The 18,751-nt window shown below is 43.7% G+C and overlaps 1 protein-coding gene across 3 annotated transcripts in view; it reads left to right on the top strand.

The window, feature by feature from the left end:
- The first annotated feature begins 1,453 nt into the window (after positions 1 to 1,453).
- Positions 1,454 to 18,751, top strand: part of acana (aggrecan a) — a 33,219-nt gene continuing 15,921 nt past the window's right edge. For all 3 annotated transcript variants that reach the window (XM_065012158.1, XM_065012157.1, XM_065012156.1), the window contains exons 1-10: positions 1,454 to 1,685; positions 10,713 to 10,822; positions 11,042 to 11,133; positions 12,809 to 13,100; positions 13,474 to 13,648; positions 14,803 to 14,930; positions 15,207 to 15,500; positions 16,066 to 16,536; positions 16,914 to 17,088; positions 17,615 to 17,742. In XM_065012158.1, coding sequence (XP_064868230.1) covers positions 10,720 to 10,822; positions 11,042 to 11,133; positions 12,809 to 13,100; positions 13,474 to 13,648; positions 14,803 to 14,930; positions 15,207 to 15,500; positions 16,066 to 16,536; positions 16,914 to 17,088; positions 17,615 to 17,742 — 1,858 coding nt within the window. In that variant the 5' untranslated portion in view covers positions 1,454 to 1,685; positions 10,713 to 10,719. The remainder of the gene's footprint in view (positions 1,686 to 10,712; positions 10,823 to 11,041; positions 11,134 to 12,808; positions 13,101 to 13,473; positions 13,649 to 14,802; positions 14,931 to 15,206; positions 15,501 to 16,065; positions 16,537 to 16,913; positions 17,089 to 17,614; positions 17,743 to 18,751) is intronic.

Below are 18,751 nucleotides of genomic sequence, written 5' to 3'. Positions count from 1 at the left end.
AGTGTGGACATACAGGCCCGCTGTGGGATACCAGAACCGCCCCTTACGAAGTTGTCTCCAGGCACTTCAGTTACACTGTTCAGCTTTAACACATGTGAGACAGATCGGCCGAACACACCCCTCCCCAAACCTTAAGTCACATTCAACATTCCCCCCATTCCCTCATCCCTTGACTCCCTTCACCTCCTCTTGTGTGATGCTTTCTTACAGAAAGGGAAGCAGGAGGAAAGGGCAGGTAAGTGGGTGGGGCAGGAAACGCTGTTCCCTTTTACACGGCCTCAGTCATACATGAACATGACACACCCTGTGGGTTGTTGGGAGGGCTGGCAATGTAGAGGCTGCTTCCTTTGGAGTCAGAAACCTAATTGGACAGGGTCCTCTGTGTTAGACTTGCCAGCAACTATGAAGGTTAAGAGACTTAATGAGAGCAAAAGACAGTAACAGAATTACCGTGGATGGAGGACAAAGGATGAAGCTGACACAATACAATTGATCAATTTTGCACACAAGAAATAAGAATGTAAATGTACTCATTAATAAGTCAAGTCCATTATTGAATGCAATCTATTATCAGCATAACAATTAAGACCAGACAGAATGCTTCGGTGGATAAATCTTCACTTAAATAAAATTCCATAACGTGTCTTTTTTTGTAATTGTATGTGTTGCTATTTCCTGCCCCAGTGAGCATTCAGTGGTGCCACAGGAGGGAGTCTGGACCTGAAAGGGACTCTGTTTGACCCCCGTTTAGGGTTTTTCTACTCTTTTATCAGCACGTTGGGATCCATTTTGATACCCCTGTGAAACAAGATATGAGTAATGAGAAACAGCGAGAAAAAAGGAAGTGGGTGATTTAGTCACATTAGGCCGGAGTTTGACCTTTCACCTCATTTATGCTGAGAGGAATGACATAATAGAGAGAAGGGGACACAAGATACATGTTTCTGCTATACATAAGAGGCAACAGAGCTATAACTGTAGCACTATGTACAGTACACCACATACATAACTCCCAGAAACATCATCCAACCATTCCAAGCAGTGCCCTTTTCCACGCACCCAAGAGATGACATCGTTTTTTTCTCCATTTTACAAACCCAGATGGTTTACTGAGAACAAATATGAATAGGCCTACTATGGTGACAATTCCTCGTCATAAGGAGTCAGTTGACCAAAATATAATCAGCTCTAAACTAGGTTAATTCAGGTGGTTGCCTCTGAAGTTGATACCTTCAAGTCTTTGAAATGCTATGGCCAAAACAAATGGTATGGAAATATGACTAGACCTATATGAATAAATCACAGAAATGTAACTTATGTCATTTGACCTATCTGGATCATTTGACTTGTGTCTGCCGTTACCTAGTTTTCTCCATCCTCCCCTTTACTCACGACATCCCCCCCCTTCCAGGTTTGTTACAGCTAAACCTGCTCCCGGTGTGAAAGTGGATTCTTTTCGCTCTCCACACTCGCGCGGCCCATCGTCCTCTACCGCTCGTGGGCTGTCACTGGGATTTTAAACTGGTACACGCGACCATCAACGGGACAAGAAACATTTACGACAGAAAACTCACTGAGAATAAACGTTCCTCGAAGAAATAAGAATTCCAGAATAATTTACATTTTCTGCAGGTGCAGTTTTTATCTTTGAGTTGACGGATCGCGGAGAGTCTGCATTTCTACAGGTGAACAAAACTTAATTATTTGGTTCGGGCTTATCAAATTGCAAACTTAGCTTTGTGCTGTAGTGTATTGTCCACGAGCGCACATAATTCATAATCTTCACACTACCTAAAATGACGCGCAAGTCGTGCGTGCCGATAATGCAACCTCCTAACCAAGATTAATCTACACATTAGCTATCTGTAAAGATGCCGCCATACTCCCTCCTTTATGTTTAATATAACACACATACATTCATTATTCATTTCGGTTGCCTGACGTGAAGTTTGTTCTATAGAAAGTATTTGAATCTGATGTGTGCCACAGAATCTATTTGACTCTAGCCACAAAATTAAGGAAATTAGAAGGGGGAGATTTTCGGTGTGCCGAAAGTACTATTATAACATAATAGTATTTTTTTTTGGGGGGGGGTGCTTATATTTGTCCTGTTACACACAAATGTGTAATGGGAATGTGATTATTTGCATATCCCAACCCCCCCTGAGACACCCTGAGGGAGTGGGGTCACAGCCAGGGATGCCATTGTACAGTACCCCTGGAGCAATTAAGGTTAAGTGCCTTGCTCAAGGGCACAGCAACAGATTTATATATTTTCTCCTTGTCAGCTCTGTTATTTGAATCAGCAACCTTTCGGTAAGTGGCCCAACACGTTAACCTCGAGGCTACTGCCAACCCTAAATGTGATAGATACATTAATCTAGTCCACTTCACTCACCTCAGCCCCACCTAACAGTTAGCCTAGCTAGCGACCTCGTCAAGAGGTTTGGACCTCTTAGTGTAACTTTTAAGGTGTTGGGACTGACAGTCAGAGGGACCTGTAGATGAGTCCCAGTCAGGGCTATTCACCACATTGGTGTCAGAAGTGGGATGGCACCTCGGTGCAGCCATCCAAAGCATATCCCATCAGTATGGACACAAGGGACTTACAAGAGTGAAGCGTTGGTACACGCTTTCTGAAAGAAGGGGTATTCTGTATTGACCTAGTACAACACCTATCCTTTTTACATCAGCAGTTGTCAAAATTACAGCGTGCTTTACAGATTCCCAGCCTAAAACCCCAATGAGCAAGCAATGCAGAGGCAGAAGCACAGTGGCCAGGAAAAAACTCCCAGTAAGGCAGTAACCTAGGAAGAAACCTAGAGAGGAACCAGGCTTTGAGGGGTGTCCACTGTCCAGTCCTCTTCTGGATGCCTAATGAGTGACTTTGTTCCAGGCATTCAGGCCTCTTGGCATAATGATGAAGTTGTAGGACATAATAGCATGTTGATAGTGTCTATGCCTTGTTCCTGTTCCACACTACTGAGCTGAACCGTGCTGAGCCAAGCCAGACTGTGCTATCCTGGTTAAACATCCATCATAGTTGCTGGGACCGTGCTTGGCAGAACAATGTGAAAACGTGCCAGCACAGTACGGTTCAAGTCTCCATGATGGTGTGAAACAGGTAACAGTGCAAAAGAGCCTATAATGGGATGAGTATAAGCTAACCTTGCCTGGTACCTGCAGATTTGCCTCCATAATGCCAAAGCTTGAACACTGTCATGAGTTTCACCAATGATGGACACTGCTGTGCCAATGCTCGTCAATGTCCATCATTGACACAAACGCCAAAATGAATTGACAAAATGCTCTCTAATGTGGTTTCTGTTCGATTCTAATTTACAAAAGATGTGTCCCTCTCGCTTTCAAAATCCTATATTCACTATGAGAGCTCTGATCCAATCAGTGTGTTAGTCAGCAGTAGCCATCACTTCCATTAGCTATGGACCCTAACTGCTGCCATCATGTCTTACACTGCTAGCTAACCTCTCTACCTGAATGTGAGCAGTGTTACCCTGCCACTGGTCTCTCAGTGGAATGGAAAAGGCCTCCAAGTGTTTACATTGGGCCTAATGTTGTCAGAGCTCCTATAATAGCAGCTTCAGGGGGAACAGACTGGGTCTTATGGGCCCCAGCCTCACCGGGAATAGACCGTACCACAGCAGCTCAATGGAAACACTGTGGGGGTTAGCTGTTAGCACGGCGCTCAAATAACCTGGCGGCTAATGAACTGTCACTTTTTTTCTCCAAACAAGACGTTTTTAGTCCCTGTTCGCCTGAAAAGCCCTGGCCCTGCCAGGTTTGAACCTTGATTCCAGGGTTGGCTATGTCTTTCCATGCACGTACCAGTTAACTCTTTGCTAGTGGTTGGTTTTTAGATGTCTGATTCTGTTAAGGTTTATGGGGTTTGACAGTATTGAGAACAGCCATTCTCTTCATATTGACCCTACTACACTGATTCAAGGAAGCCAGCAATATGTTAAACAATGATTTCATTGTTATGCAGCTCATGTTTTTCTAGAATGATGGAGCTTATATGATGACCTTGCCTCTTTTTGCACGTACTGTATTAGATCATAGAGGCAGAATAGAGACAGTAGTTACCTAACTTAATGGGGGGTGTTAAACAGGGTTTGAGACAGGGAGATAGTTGAGAAGGCTGAAAGGTTGAGGTGGACTAATGGATTGAACTCTCATCTCCAGGGGCCGTATGTGGTTTGGAGGTGTCAGTGATACCGCTAGATCAGCCTCTTGCACTACTGTCCCATAGTGTCTCTTAGAACTCCTCCGCACCACATGTATCATCATGTCACAGTAGAGTTTGCAAGGACGTGCAGAATCCATGGGCTCTGCCAGAGTGGGATCCCTCTCTACCTGACTGGACAAATCTTGGCTGTCCTCCTGGGAGGTTATCCCAGGACAGTGGTCTAATACTGTGATTCTTCCTGTCCTGCTGAGAGGTTATCCCAGGACACTGGTCCAAGACTGTTATTCTTCCTGTCCTGCTGAGAGGTTATCCCAGGACACTGGTCCAGTACAGGGATTATTTCTTTCCTACTGAGAGGTTATCCCAGGACACTGGTCCAATACTGGTATTCTTCCTGTCCTGCTGAGAGGTTATCCCAGGACACTGGTCCAGTATGGGGATTATTTCTTTCCTACTGAGAGGTTATCCCAGGACACTGGTCCAATACTGGGATTATTCCTGTCCTGCTGAGAGGTTATCCCAGGACACTGGTCCAGTACTGGGATTCTTCCTGTCCTGCTGAGAGGTTATCCCAGGACACTGGTCCAGTACTGGGATTCTTCCTGTCCTGCTGAGAGGTTATCCCAGGACACTGGTCCAGTACTGGGATTCTTCCTGTCCTGCTGAGAGGTTATCCCAGGACACTGGTCCAGTACTGGGATTCTTCCTGTCCTGCTGAGAGGTTATCCCAGGACACTGGTCCAGTACTGGGATTCTTCCTGTCCTGCTGAGAGGTTATCCCAGGACACTGGTCCAGTACTGGGATTCTTCCTGTCCTGCTGAGAGGTTATCCCAGGACACTGGTCCAGTACTGGGATTCTTCCTGTCCTGCTGAGAGGTTATCCCAGGACACTGGTCCAGTACTGGGATTCTTCCTGTCCTGCTGAGAGGTTATCCCAGGACACTGGTCCAGTACTGGGATTCTTCCTGTCCTGCTGAGAGGTTATCCCAGGACACTGGTCCAGTACTGGGATTCTTCCTGTCCTGCTCAGGCCTAATGTATTATTACTTAATCAGGCCTGGGTGTTGAAGAGAGAGTTATTGATCTGATGTTTGTTGTTTAAGGCAGTGTGACAGTTGACTTGACGCTTTACGTTGATTTATACCTATGTAACTATACGGGAATAAGTGAATAATTGTATTCTGTGTCTACGCTTTCCATTCCGAGTCTATGCTGACTCACAACAATCAACCCAGATATTTTTGTACACAGTATTAACTATGTATATGCACAATGCTGTAACTGGAGATCAAGGATGAAAAATATGAATGTAAGCTCACACAAGATCTGAAATGGCTTCATGCTGTTAGGAGTATCTTCTCACAATATCTGAAATGGTTTCATGCTGTTATGTTATGGCTATCTTCTCACAAGATCTGAAATGGCTTCATGCTGTTAGGAGTATCTTCACACAAGATCTGAAATGGTTTCATGCTGTTATGTTATGGCTATCTTCTCACAAGATCTGAAATGGCTTCATGCTGTTAGGAGTATCTTCTCACAAGATCTGAAATGGTTTCATGCTGTTAGGAGTATCTTCACACAACATCTGAAATGGTTTCATGCTGTTAGGAGTATCTTCACATAAGATCTGAAATGGCTTCATGCTGTTAGGAGTATCTTCACACAAGATCTGAAATGGTTTCATGCTGTTAGGAGTATCTTCTCACAAGATCTGAAATGGCTTCATGCTGTTATGTTATGGCTAACTTCACACAACATCTGAAATGGTTTCATGCTGTTAGGAGTATCTTCTCACAATATCTGAAATGGCTTCATGCTGTTAGGAGTATCTTCACACAATATCTGAAATGGCTTCATGCTGTTATGTTATGGCTATCTTCACACAACATCTGAAATGGTTTCATGCTGTTAGGAGTATCTTCACACAAGATCTGAAATGGCTTCATGCTGTTATGTTATGGCTATCTTCACACAATATCTGAAATGGCTTCATGCTGTTATGTTATGGCTATCTTCACACAAGGGGGTAAACACAGTTAGGTACTCAGAAAAGATGGAACAGTAAGGAAATTGCATTTGCTTTTTGCTCAGAAAAGGACTTAATTCTGGCGTGACAATATAGCCTAGAGGTGGGCGACATGGACAGCAATCCATATGGTGATAAATTGCCTGAATTGATGCGATAACAATAAATAGAAATATACGTTTATAACATTAATGTACACCATCGTTTTTTACTACTAGTTTGATGGTTGTATCCATCAATTGTCCCATTAACAATCACACATATTATCAAACTTATTTCATTTAAAACTTCACATTTCTCTAGTATAGGCTACTTATGGTAATGAAGAATATCAGCAAAATGCCTGCGATTAGTGTTCTGTCTGGTCGGTTATCGATCATTTTCAGTTTATTGTCCCAGATCTAATATAGCCCCCCACCTGTAACCCGCTATAGATAGAATCAGTACCCTGTCTTCTTCTTATGTTAGGATAAGTGTGGGAAACATGCTGTGTTAGTGGGTGTAACCATCCGGCATGGTCTGGTAATAGCATGGTGCTCACAGTGACCCCAGTGTTAGGTTAGAGTCTTAGGGTGCATCCCACATAGCACCCTATTCCCTATATAGTGCATTTATTTTGACCTGGTCAAAAATAGTGCACAATAAAGGGGATAGGGTATCATTTGGGATGAAGACTTCCTGTCATGGCTCATTTACTGGTCACATCCCATCAAGAGAACAACTGTGATTATTTCATTACCATTAATCTCGGCAGCCAGAACCAAATAAACGACTGTTAAAGATGTCATGAGAGATTAGATCACCACAGCTTGCCACTAGATTTGGTTTATATTGAGTTATTTAACCTTTATATTCAGGTTTCTATTGTTGAGATAAAATCTATTTAGCAAAAGTGACCTGGTCCAAATGGCCCTAAACCAGGAACCATATTCTGAATAAAAAATATAAATTGAAAATACATCATTATATACTTAGATCAGTGAGGGACTGAACCTCGGTGAGACATGCATGTACACACATATGCACTCACACACACAAGCATGCACGCACACACACGCAACCACGCACACACACAGACCCACACACACTGCTATTCTAGTCAGACTTATGTACTGACCAAATCATGAAAGACAAAACTATAACTGCTCTGGGTTTACCAAACTCATATTTTATTGGTCCATGTGTTTGTTACCATTGCACTCATTACTTTCCAGCCATTATGATGAGCCTGTCCTCCCCACTCCCCATTTCTCCCTCCTTCCAACAGCCTCCATTGATCCTGCTCTGGGAAATTCACCCTGGTCGGGTATTGGAAGTTTTGAGCAAGAAGCCACCTCCCCTCTCTCTTTTCAGAAAAGTTGTAGTCTTTACTTAAAGAGGAGGGAGGGGCTGTTACTCAGAAATAACAGAATCGAGCTCCAACGCAATAACACAAAACCTGAACATTTACTTCTGAAATAACTGAGTAGCTCTTTGTTCATGGTGGGAGAACAGGGAGGTTGTGTATGAGTGTGAGTACATGTCTATATATCTGAGGATGTTACTAAGCATTTCTGTTGACTGCTTTCGTCCCTGGCCACCCCCTCCCTCCTGTTTAGAGGTTTGTGTTTTACGCCTCCACCACACTGACAGCGTTATTGCGTTTTGGTGCACCAGAAATACATTCATTTCCAATGGAACTCTGTGTTTGCCTCGAAGTGTTGTGTTGCTGAGGCAGGTGCAGTGCGTTATGTGTGCTGCATATGTTGGATCTATTGAACATATGCATTAAACTGTATGTTGAATGTTGAACTTATGTTTCACACATATCAGATGATGCTGCGTATTATTTTGTACAATCAGGCTGTTGGTGTGATCGAGGCGTTAACAACAGAACGGACTGCTGTGTGAGATGAGGAGTGACGTTTGTAATGCTTTATTTCATGAGCTTGGAGTTGCAATACACTAACGCATATAACACTTACCACATATCAAACTCTTTGAATTACATGCAGAATTACAGGATGTTGATATTATCATGGTATTATTAGCCCTTACTTGTAGCAGTATCAATACTGATGTTACAATGCCTTTGCCTAAACAATTCACCTTCTAACTTTATACTGTCACAAATACTATTTGCTTTTTGCTTTTTTACAGTATATTCATTTGGTTGAATTTCATACAATGATGACTTATATGCTTATTTTATTTCTATGAAAACTGGGGAGAGTTCATCGGGGGGGTAACTGAGCTGCAGGCAGGGGGGGCTTCATCCATACAGCCCTTGTTTAAAGTTGGCTGCAACGAATAGGCCACTGTAACTTTATGTACACAGTTGTTAAACTATAGCCATTCATTCACTCTAACAATATAGCCCTTTGTGCTTCCAATTCAATCATAATTCATTGTGTAGTTTTGATACAACCTACGTAATGAAAGTGTTTATCTCAGTGAAGCTAGTAGTAGAGGACGGCGTTTCAGTGCTTCATTCATTCTGATGTCATTAATGCCCAGGTTGAACTGGTCTAAAAATGGATTTTAAAAAACAGGACTGGATTTACTGCAGGTATAATGGTGTACTGTACATGCCTTCCACACAGGCAACTCTGAGGGAATGGGTTTGCTTGGGAGGAGTTGGGAAACTAGTTCACAAATGTGTGGGCCTCTGTAGCTCAGTTGGTAGAGCATGGCACTTACACCGCTAGGATAGTGGATTCGATACCATCCGTACGTAAAGGTTATCCACGCATGACTGTAAGTCACTTTCGATAAGTGTCTGCTAAATGACATATACAGGGCATTTGGAAAGTGTTCAGACACCTTGAGCTTTTTACACATTTTGTTACATTACAGCCTTATTCTAAAATGGATTAATAAAAACAAATCCTCATCAATCTACACACAAATACCTCATAATGACAAAGCAAAAACAGGTCTGTAGAAATTTTTGCAAATGTATTAAAAAAACAAAAACAGAAATACCTTATTTACATAAGTATTCAGACCCTTTGACTCGAAATTGAGCTCAGGTGCATCCTGTTTCCATTGATCATCCTTGAGATGTTTCTACAACTTGATTGGAGTCCAACTGTGGTAAATGTAATTGATTGGACATGATTTGGAAAGGCACACACCTGTCTATATAATGTCCCACAGTTGACAGTGTATGTCAGAGCAAAATCCAAGACTTGAGTTTGGATTAATTGTCCGTAGAGCTTCGAGACATGATTGTGTCGAGGCACAGATCTGGAGAAGGGTACCAAAAAATGTCAGCAGCATCAAAGGTCCCCAACAACACAGTGGCCTCCATCATTCCTAAGTGGAAGGAGTTTGGAAGCACCAAGACTCTTCCTAGAGCTGGCTGCCCGGCCAAACTGAGCAATCCGGGGAGAAGTGCCTTGGTCAGGGATGTGACCAAGAAACCGATGGAGCTCCAAAAGTTCTTCGTCGGAGATGGGAGAACCTTCCAGAAGGACAACCATCTCTGCAGCACTCCACCAATCAGGACTTTATGGTAGAGTGGCCAGACGGAAGCCACTCCTCATTAAAAGGCACATGACAGCCCACTTCGAGTTTTACAAAAGGCACCTAAAGACTCTCCGACCATGAGAAACAAGATTCTCTGGTCTGATGAAACCAACATGCTGTTGGGATGTTTTTCACTGGCAGGGACTGGGAAACTAGTCAGGATCGAGGGAAAGATGAACGGAGCAAAGTACAGAGAGTCTATGAATGTCCTTGAGTGGCCCAGCCAGAACCTGCACTTCAACCCGATCGAACATCTCTGGAGTGACCTTAAAATAGCTGTGCAGTGACACTCCCCATCCAACCTGACAGAGAGTATGAGAGGATCTGCAGAGAAGAATGGGAGAAACTCCCCAAATACAGGTGGGTCAAGCTTGTAGCGTCATACACAAGAAGACTCGAGGCTGTAATTGCTGCCAAAGGTGCTTCAACAAAGTACTTAGTAAAGGGTCTGAATACTTATGTTTAAAAAAATTATACATTTGCAAAAATGTCTAAAAACCTGCTTTTGCTTTGTCATTATGGGGTATTGTGTGGAGATTGATGAGGTAAAAAAAACGATTTAATCCACTTTAGAATAAGGCTGTAACGTAACAAAATGTGGAAAACGTGAAGGGATCTGAATACGTTGCGAATGCAATGTATTACTATTGTATTATGATGATCTATTCTAGATGTAGTCAGTGGACTGGGGCCAGAACCTGAGGCAGCCTGAGTGCCTCTAGTTACATTAACAAGCCATTCTAGTAGAAGTCAGAGGCCAGGAGAGGTACAGAGGGTTTGTGTGGAAGTGATCCTTAATGGTCGACATTCTTAGACAGAACTGGTCTGTCTTTGATTTTAAGGTATTTTAATGAATTTGCATGAATTTAGGCCAATCAATGCCTTTGAATAACATTAACCTTAAACTACAATGTAACAGAACACTTCCTAGGGTGCATAGTCAGCGTTTCTTCTTTTGATTTCAGGTAAACTATGACCAGGTGGATTGTATTACTTTGTGTTTGTCTGTCCGTCACCTCGGCAACATTCAACAATGATCAGCAAATCAGCAGCTATGAGGAGCACTCCTTTCTGGGTATGTGGACATATTACTCCTCACTATACAGTTTATATGAAATGACATATTTATCTGTGTCTGGTTACATGGCTTTTTGTGTGTTCGTGTGACTGTGTCTTTACCTGTGTCTGGTTGTTAATCATTGTGTGTTAATCATTGTGTGTTTATATATATATATATATATATATATATATATGTGTGTGTGTGTGTCCATCTCTCTGCCCTCTTCCCCTCCAGACCCTGAGGACACACTGAGTGTGAGCGTCCCCCTGGAGCTGCCTCAGCGCCCTCTACTGGGCAGCACCTTGGTACTACCCTGTTACTTCCAGGTGGGTCGGCATGGCACCAATATCTATACTACACAGTTATGAGAAATAAGGATGTTGGATTTCGCAATACATATCATATTATTTTTTATTTTTTCATTTAAAATGAACAAGATTACTATCTCCTGTTTCAGGGACCCTCCCTCCACTGTTTTAACTCCCTCCACTGTTTTAACTCCCTCCACTGTTTTAACTCCCTTCACTGTTTTAACTCCCTCCACTGTTTTAACTCCCTCCACTGTTTTAACTCCCTTCACTGTTTTAACTCCCTCACTGTTTTAACTCCCTCCACTGTTTTAACTCCCTCCACTGTTTTAACTCCCTTCACTGTTTTAACTCCCTCCACTGTTTTAACTCCCTCCACTGTTTTAACTCCCTTCACTGTTTTAACTCTCCACTGTTTTAACTCCCTTCACTGTTTTAACTCTCCACTGTTTTAACTCCCTCCACTGTTTTAACTCCCTCCACTGTTTTAACTCCCTCCACTGTTTTAACTCCCTTCACTGTTTTAACTCCCTTCACTGTTTTAACTCCCCACTGTTTTAACTCCTCCACTGTTTTAACTCCCTCCACTGTTTTAACTCCCTTCACTTTTTAACTCCCTCCACTGTTTTAACTCCCTCCACTGTTTTAACTCCCTTCACTGTTTTAACTCCCTCCACTGTTTTAACTCCCTCCACTGTTTTAACTCCCTCCACTGTTTTAACTCCCTTCACTGTTTTAACTCCCTTCACTGTTTTAACTCCCTCCACTGTTTTAACTCCCTCCACTGTTTTAACTCCCTCCACTGTTTTAACTCACTGTTTTAACTCCTCCACTGTTTTAACTCCCTCCACTGTTTTAACTCCCTCCACTGTTTTAACTCCCTCCACTGTTTTAACTCCCTCCACTGTTTTAACTCCCTCCACTGTTTTAACTCCCTTCACTGTTTTAACTCTCCACTGTTTTAACTCCCTCCACTGTTTTAACTCCCTCCACTGTTTTAACTCCCTTCACTGTTTTAACTCCCTTCACTGTTTTAACTCCCTCACTGTTTTAACTCCCTCCACTGTTTTAACTCCCTCCACTGTTTTAACTCCCTTCACTGTTTTAACTCCCTCACTGTTTTAACTCCTCCACTGTTTTAACTCCCTCCACTGTTTTAACTCCCTTCACTGTTTTAACTCCACTGTTTTAACTCCACTGTTTTAACTCCCTCCACTGTTTTAACTCCCTCCACTGTTTTAACTCCATTCACTGTTTTAACTCCCTCCACTGTTTTAACTCCCTCCACTGTTTTAACTCCATTCACTGTTTTAACTCCCTCCACTGTTTTAACTCCATTCACTGTTTTAACTCCCTCCACTGTTTTAACTCCCTTCACTATTTTAACTCCCTCCACTTTGTTTTGACTTGTTTTCATGTTTCTCATAATATTGTTTTATGTATCAACTCTTTTCACATATTTGAGTCCTGGTGAGGAGAAAAAACTCAGTTAGACAGGACTGCAGTTCAATTGACCAATGATGAGTTAGAGTGATACAAAGTTCCATGATAAGAAACCTCATTGTAGTTCCACCATTATGTGACTTGATGTGTTTTATTTCAGAGTGGTCATCAACATAAAAATAGTATTTAATATTGTATTGTAATGTAATTATGTTTTTCTAATAAACTTGAACTTTAACCCTACTTCCAGGACCACACCGTCCACGATCCCGGCGCCCCCACCATTGCCCCCCTGTCCCACCGCATCAAATGGAGCCGCATCACCAAGGAGCGTGTCTCTGTCATCCTGGTGGCCATGGACGGAGAGGTCAAGGTGGAGGAGGACTATCTGGACCGGGTCCACATGGTGGGCTACCCACAGACCCCCACTGACGCCAGCATCAAGATTACAGAGTTGAGGTCCAACGACACCGGCACCTACCGATGTGAGGTCCAGCACGGCATCGAGGACAACCATGACACTGTGGACATCCTGGTTCAAGGTAGGGACAGAGGGTAGTGGGAGTGTGACGACTGCTTGCTGCCAAGGAATTCATCTTTGGATATTGCTCTCTTTGTAAACAAAGTTGGTGCTTAAAGCTACCCCTGTACACACGTGAGTTTCTTTTGATCTTTTGATTTTAGGACATTAAAAATGTTATTTGCCTAAAACTAAGGATTTGTATGGTTTCATGAGTATTTTTGTTGTTGTTGATATTCTATAATTTGCTCTCTGTACTGTATATGAACCATACAGACAACTTTGAAGCAAAATAAATCATGTATCTTTAAGCCACACAGATAGGCAGTGATCTAATTATTTTATGGAGACATTAGTGGCTGCTCTGTCGCTGTTACACTGTTGTCTCTCTCCAGGTATCGTGTTTCACTACCGGGCCATCACGACACGCTACACTCTGACCTTTGAGAAGGCCAAGGCAGCCTGTATCCAGAACAGTGCTGTGATCGCGACCCCAGAGCAGCTCCAGGCCGCGTACGATGACGGCTTCCACCAGTGTGATGCCGGCTGGCTCTCTGACCAGACTGTCAGGTCAGCCTATATCCCTCTCCTTCATCTGCACTGATCTGAAATCAGTTGCTGTTTTCAGATCAGTGCCAAAAGCAATGAAGTGAATGAAGTGACTGGAAATAACTGAACTGATTTCAGAACAAAGTGAAGGAGGGAGTCTATAAGGCTTGTCTTCAAATAGTGTTTGTTTTCTTTAAAATATTAAGTGAGCTTGAGTGAGCTTGAGTGAGCTTGCCTGACACAATGGAGCCAATGGAATAATCCCAAAAGTGCAAGCTTTACCTATCTGGCACTCCAACTAGGCTCAATCGAATGCTTTGAAAGACAACAATGGTCTAATTTTGAACCCAGATCTGCAATCTATCCAATGTTTGAAAATAAGTTAAAATATTTTATTTCACAGTTTATAATAACTGTGCATACAGTTCTCTAAGCATCATGAGGTCATTTACTTCATATAGGAATTATAAATAGAGTTATACTTGACGGTTTGTATTTCAACATTGTCCATTTATGTAATGTTTACATTTTCACGTCAGTATTTGGTTTGATCCTCCGTCTAAACACAGATGTCTGCCATGCAGAACTTCCTGTAGAATGTTTGACAGCTGAGCCTCTGAACATGTCACTTCCTCTCGACATACAGCCTCTCTTGTCCTCCATGCATCCCTCCTTCCATCCCTGGCAAAAACCTAGAGGATTGTGTTTACCTTTCTCTGATCTCACCTGTACGTTTTTTTCAACACCTCAGAACGAAAGCCCTCATTCCATAAATCTCCTCTAGTTGATTTCTCAGAAGTACTAGAAGGTTTAGAGGAAAATTGTGGAAAATTGTTTCCCGGACACAGATTAAGCCTAGTCTGGGACTAAGAAGCTTTTTAACCTTAAAAATATGTTTGAAATAATATGTTACCCAGAAAGGAAGACAAAGGCTCCGATTGAATCAATAAACTAACACAGCTCTGCCTCAACTGATTCACTCAGAATGTTGATGTTGTAATGGAGGTGTTTAAACCAACACACTGAATTGAATAGAATGTATTTGGATCAAAACATATACAACGAGATATACATCAGATCCCCACAGGATAGCACTTTAAAGTATCTCTCTGCAAGGTAGGCCTATCACTCTGCACTGGTATGGATTTTGCACTCATTTCTGTTTTCTGTGAAAGGTACCCAATCCATGATCCACGTGAGAATTGCTATGGCGACAAAGACGAGTTCCCCGGGGTGCGAACCTACGGAGTGAGAGATGTCAACGAGACTTACGACGTGTACTGTTTTGCCGAGAAGATGACAGGTAACCAAGGAGACATCCCTGATCTTTTTTTCATAATGAGTGACAGGATGAGATCAGGACATGTTCACTTTGGAGAATACAGTCGTTTTCACAGACTCCTTTTTCTGACTGATGTGAAAATTGTGAACATTTTAATTGTGATTAATGTGGATTGCCTTAATCAATTAAATGAGTTACATTGACTCAAATATTCTTAACTACACAACTATCAACCTCAAGTAACACTGAACATGTCACTATCTTACGTCCATCCTACCCTGTACTCTCCTCTCCCAGGCAGTGTGTTCTACTCTGGCTCTATGGCTAAGTTCACCTACTCTGAGGCTGAGGAACAGTGTAGTAAGCAGGGGGCCCTGTTGGCCACCACAGGACAGCTGTACCTGGCCTGGCAGGCTGGTCTGGATGTGTGCAATGCAGGCTGGCTAGGAGACAGGAGCGTCCGCTACCCCATTAATATCCGGAGGCCGCAGTGCGGAGGGGGTCTGCTGGGGGTACGGACCGTGTACCTCCACGTCAACCAGACGGGGTACCCCCTCCCCGAATCCCGCTATGATGCCTACTGCTACACAGGTAGGTTGCATTTAGCCTTGTCTCAGATCTGTTTGTGTCGTCTTGGCATCTCCTATAGGAGTTGGCTATATAGCACAAACAGAACTAGAACCAGGATAGGTTACACTGTGAATCAACCATAGACTGGAATGTGTTATCATTGGAATGAACCTGTTTTAGTGTCATATTTGTAAGCGTGTGTGTGCCCGTTTTAGTGTCATATTTGTAAGCGTGTGTGTGTGTTTTAGTGTCATATTTGTTAGCGTGTGTGTGTGTTTTAGTGTCATATTTGTTAGCGTGTGTGTGTGCCCGTTTTAGTGTCATATTTGTAAGCGTGTGTGTGTGCGTTTTAGTGTCATATTTGTAAGTGTGTGTGTGTGTGCGCGCGTGCGTTTTAGTGTCATATTTGTGTCATATTTTTAAGCGTTTAATTGTTTCATATTTGTCAAATGGCTGAATTTGTTCAGGATCACAACAGTGTTAAGTGAAACAGTAAACAACCATTCTCACCACACGTTTCCTTTTGGAAACCGTTCCCAACAGTTTAGTGAACACGTGCATGAACCCTTTCTTCGGTCTCCTCTAGAAACGGACGAGGAGGGCTCAGGCATGGTGGTGCCCACCGAGGCGGGCAGCGGCGTGCTGAGCGTTGCCACGGTGACCCAGGGTCCTCCCGAGGTGTTCTTCAGGAACATGACCACAGAGAGCGAGGCGCTGGGCGAGGGCCTGGCCACCCAGAAACCCACTAGCGTGGACTTCACCTTCGGCACTGAGTTGCCCCTGCCACAGCCGCCCAGTGTCACCGAGCTGCCACAGCCGCCCAGTGTCACCGAGCTGCCACAGCCGCCCAGTGTCACCGAGCTGCCCCTACCACAGCCGCCCAGTGTCACCGAGCTGCCCCTACCACAGCCGCCCAGTGTCACCGAGCTGCCCCTACCACAGCCGCCCAGTGGGACAGAGTTGGTTGTGGATGTGGTGGGGAGAGTAACGGCCAGGCCGGATGTGGGGAGTGAGATCGGCGAAGTGAGCAGATCAGGATATTTATTTTCTGCTACAGGTCAGTGACTGGATATCTGCTGGGTTTGACTGTAAATAGCAAACTTAGTCACTTTTCATGGGACCCTGTGTTGGGAAAGTTGTTCTGGAACAACTGAGTGTACAAGCCCTACTTTCAATACTACTGAGTGTTTGCATGTTGAAATGGAAAGAGAAGAATTGCAGTCATTGCTGAGGAGACTAGCAAGCTTTATTGGTTGACTGTGAGAGGATATTTGCAACGTCGTTTTTATAGCACACTCTGAAGAACACAACAAATAATTGATCATAAAATCTGAATGATTACAAACTGTGAATAAAAACACACTGGGGTGATTAATGTGTTTGGTGCATGAGATCAACCACATTATATCAGCATCATTACCTCTCCATCTGTAGGCGTGGTGTTTCACTACCGTGCTGGATCTAGTCGCTACGCCTTCACCTTCGTGGAGGCCCAGCTGGCCTGTCAGAGTGTTGGAGCCTCCATCGCCACCCCAGAGCAGCTCCAGGCTGCCTATGAGGCCGGCTACAACCAGTGTGATGCAGGCTGGCTTCTGGATCAGACCGTCAGGTAGGCGGGAAGACACACACACACTTGTCTGTATACATGGGCACACAAACATATTTAAAGACAGAACTACAGACAGATTAATACATGCACACACACACACACACACACACACACACACACACACACACACACACACACACACACACACACACACACACACACACACACACACACACACACACACACACACACACACACACACACACACACACACACACACACACACACTAACAACAGGAGGCTGATGAGGGGAGGATGGCTGGTAATAATGGCTGGAATGGAGTCAATGGAGTGGTATCAAAAATGTGTTTGATTTGTACGATTCCATTCCATTTATTCCATTCCAGCCATTACTATGAGCCATCCTCCCCAATGAAGGTGCTGCCAGCCGGCGGCCACCTGTACCACATACAGATACTGTACTTGTTTCTAGTCCTTGTCACTGTTCCTTACCATCAGTACAACCATCTTCTTCTTCATTATACTCCCATTCATGGCTGTGAATAAAGGTTGTTTTCATGCACAGGTATCCCATCGTGTCTCCTCTGGAGAAGTGCTCTGGGGATCTGGAGACTTTACCAGGAGTGAGGACCTATGGACTGAGGCCCGCTGACGAACACTACGATGTGTACTGCTACGTGGACAGACTTAGGGGTGAGAAAACACACTGGGTTTTGTTCACTCAAATTGCTCTTGAATCACTTTGTAACCCAGAGATGTCATACCTTGTGCCTATTTCTTGTCTGTCTATTGCAGTAGTAGTCTTTAAAGATAAGTCAAGAGGTTGGGCTAGTTTATTATATTTACACTGTCTTAACTATGTGGGAAATGAATGGCAATTGAAAAAGAGGTTTGACTTATCACAAACCACATCGCTGTGGGAGTTGTTTTGAGCACTGACTCGACTGTCCACGTCCTCTCTTCTCTTCTCTTGTCACCATCCTCTCATCCCTTAACCTGACTGTCCTCTTCTCACCATCCTCTCATCCCTTAACCTGACTGTCCTCTTCACCATCCTCTCATCCCTTAACCCGACTGTCCTCTTCTCACCATCCTCTCATCCCTTAACCTGACTGTCTTCTCTTCTCTTGTCACCATCCTCTCATCCCTTAACCTGACTGTCTTCTCTTCTCTTGTCACCATCCTCTCATCCCTTAACCTGACTGTCTTCTCTTCTCTTCATCCTCTCATCCCTTAACCTGACTGTCTTCTCTTCTCTTCTCTTCATCCTCTCATCCCTTAACCTGACTGTCCTCTTCTCACCATCCTCTCATCCCTTAACCTGACTGTCTTCTCTTCTCTTCTCACCATCCTCTCATCCCTTAACCTGACTGTCCTCTTCTCCCCATCCTCTCATCCCTTAACCTGACTGTCTTCTCTTCATCCTCTCATCCCTTAACTTGACTGTCCTCTTCTCACCATCCTCTCATCCCTTAACCCGACTGTCCTCTTCTCTTCATCCTCTCATCCCTTAACCTGACTGTCCTCTTCACCATCCTCTCATCCCTTAACCTGACTGTGTTCTTCTCTTGTCACCATCCTCTCATCCCTTAACCTGACTGTCCTCTTCGCACCATCCTCTCATCCCTTAACCTGACTGTCCTCTTCTCACCATCCTCTCATCCCTTAACCTGACTGTCCTCTTCTCTTCATCCTCTCATCC

Source organism: Oncorhynchus nerka, linkage group LG27, assembly GCF_034236695.1.
Source record: "Oncorhynchus nerka isolate Pitt River linkage group LG27, Oner_Uvic_2.0, whole genome shotgun sequence".
Lineage (NCBI taxonomy): Eukaryota > Metazoa > Chordata > Actinopteri > Salmoniformes > Salmonidae > Oncorhynchus > Oncorhynchus nerka.
Note: the sequence above shows the minus strand (reverse complement) of the source record. Positions and strands in the feature narration are given on the sequence as shown.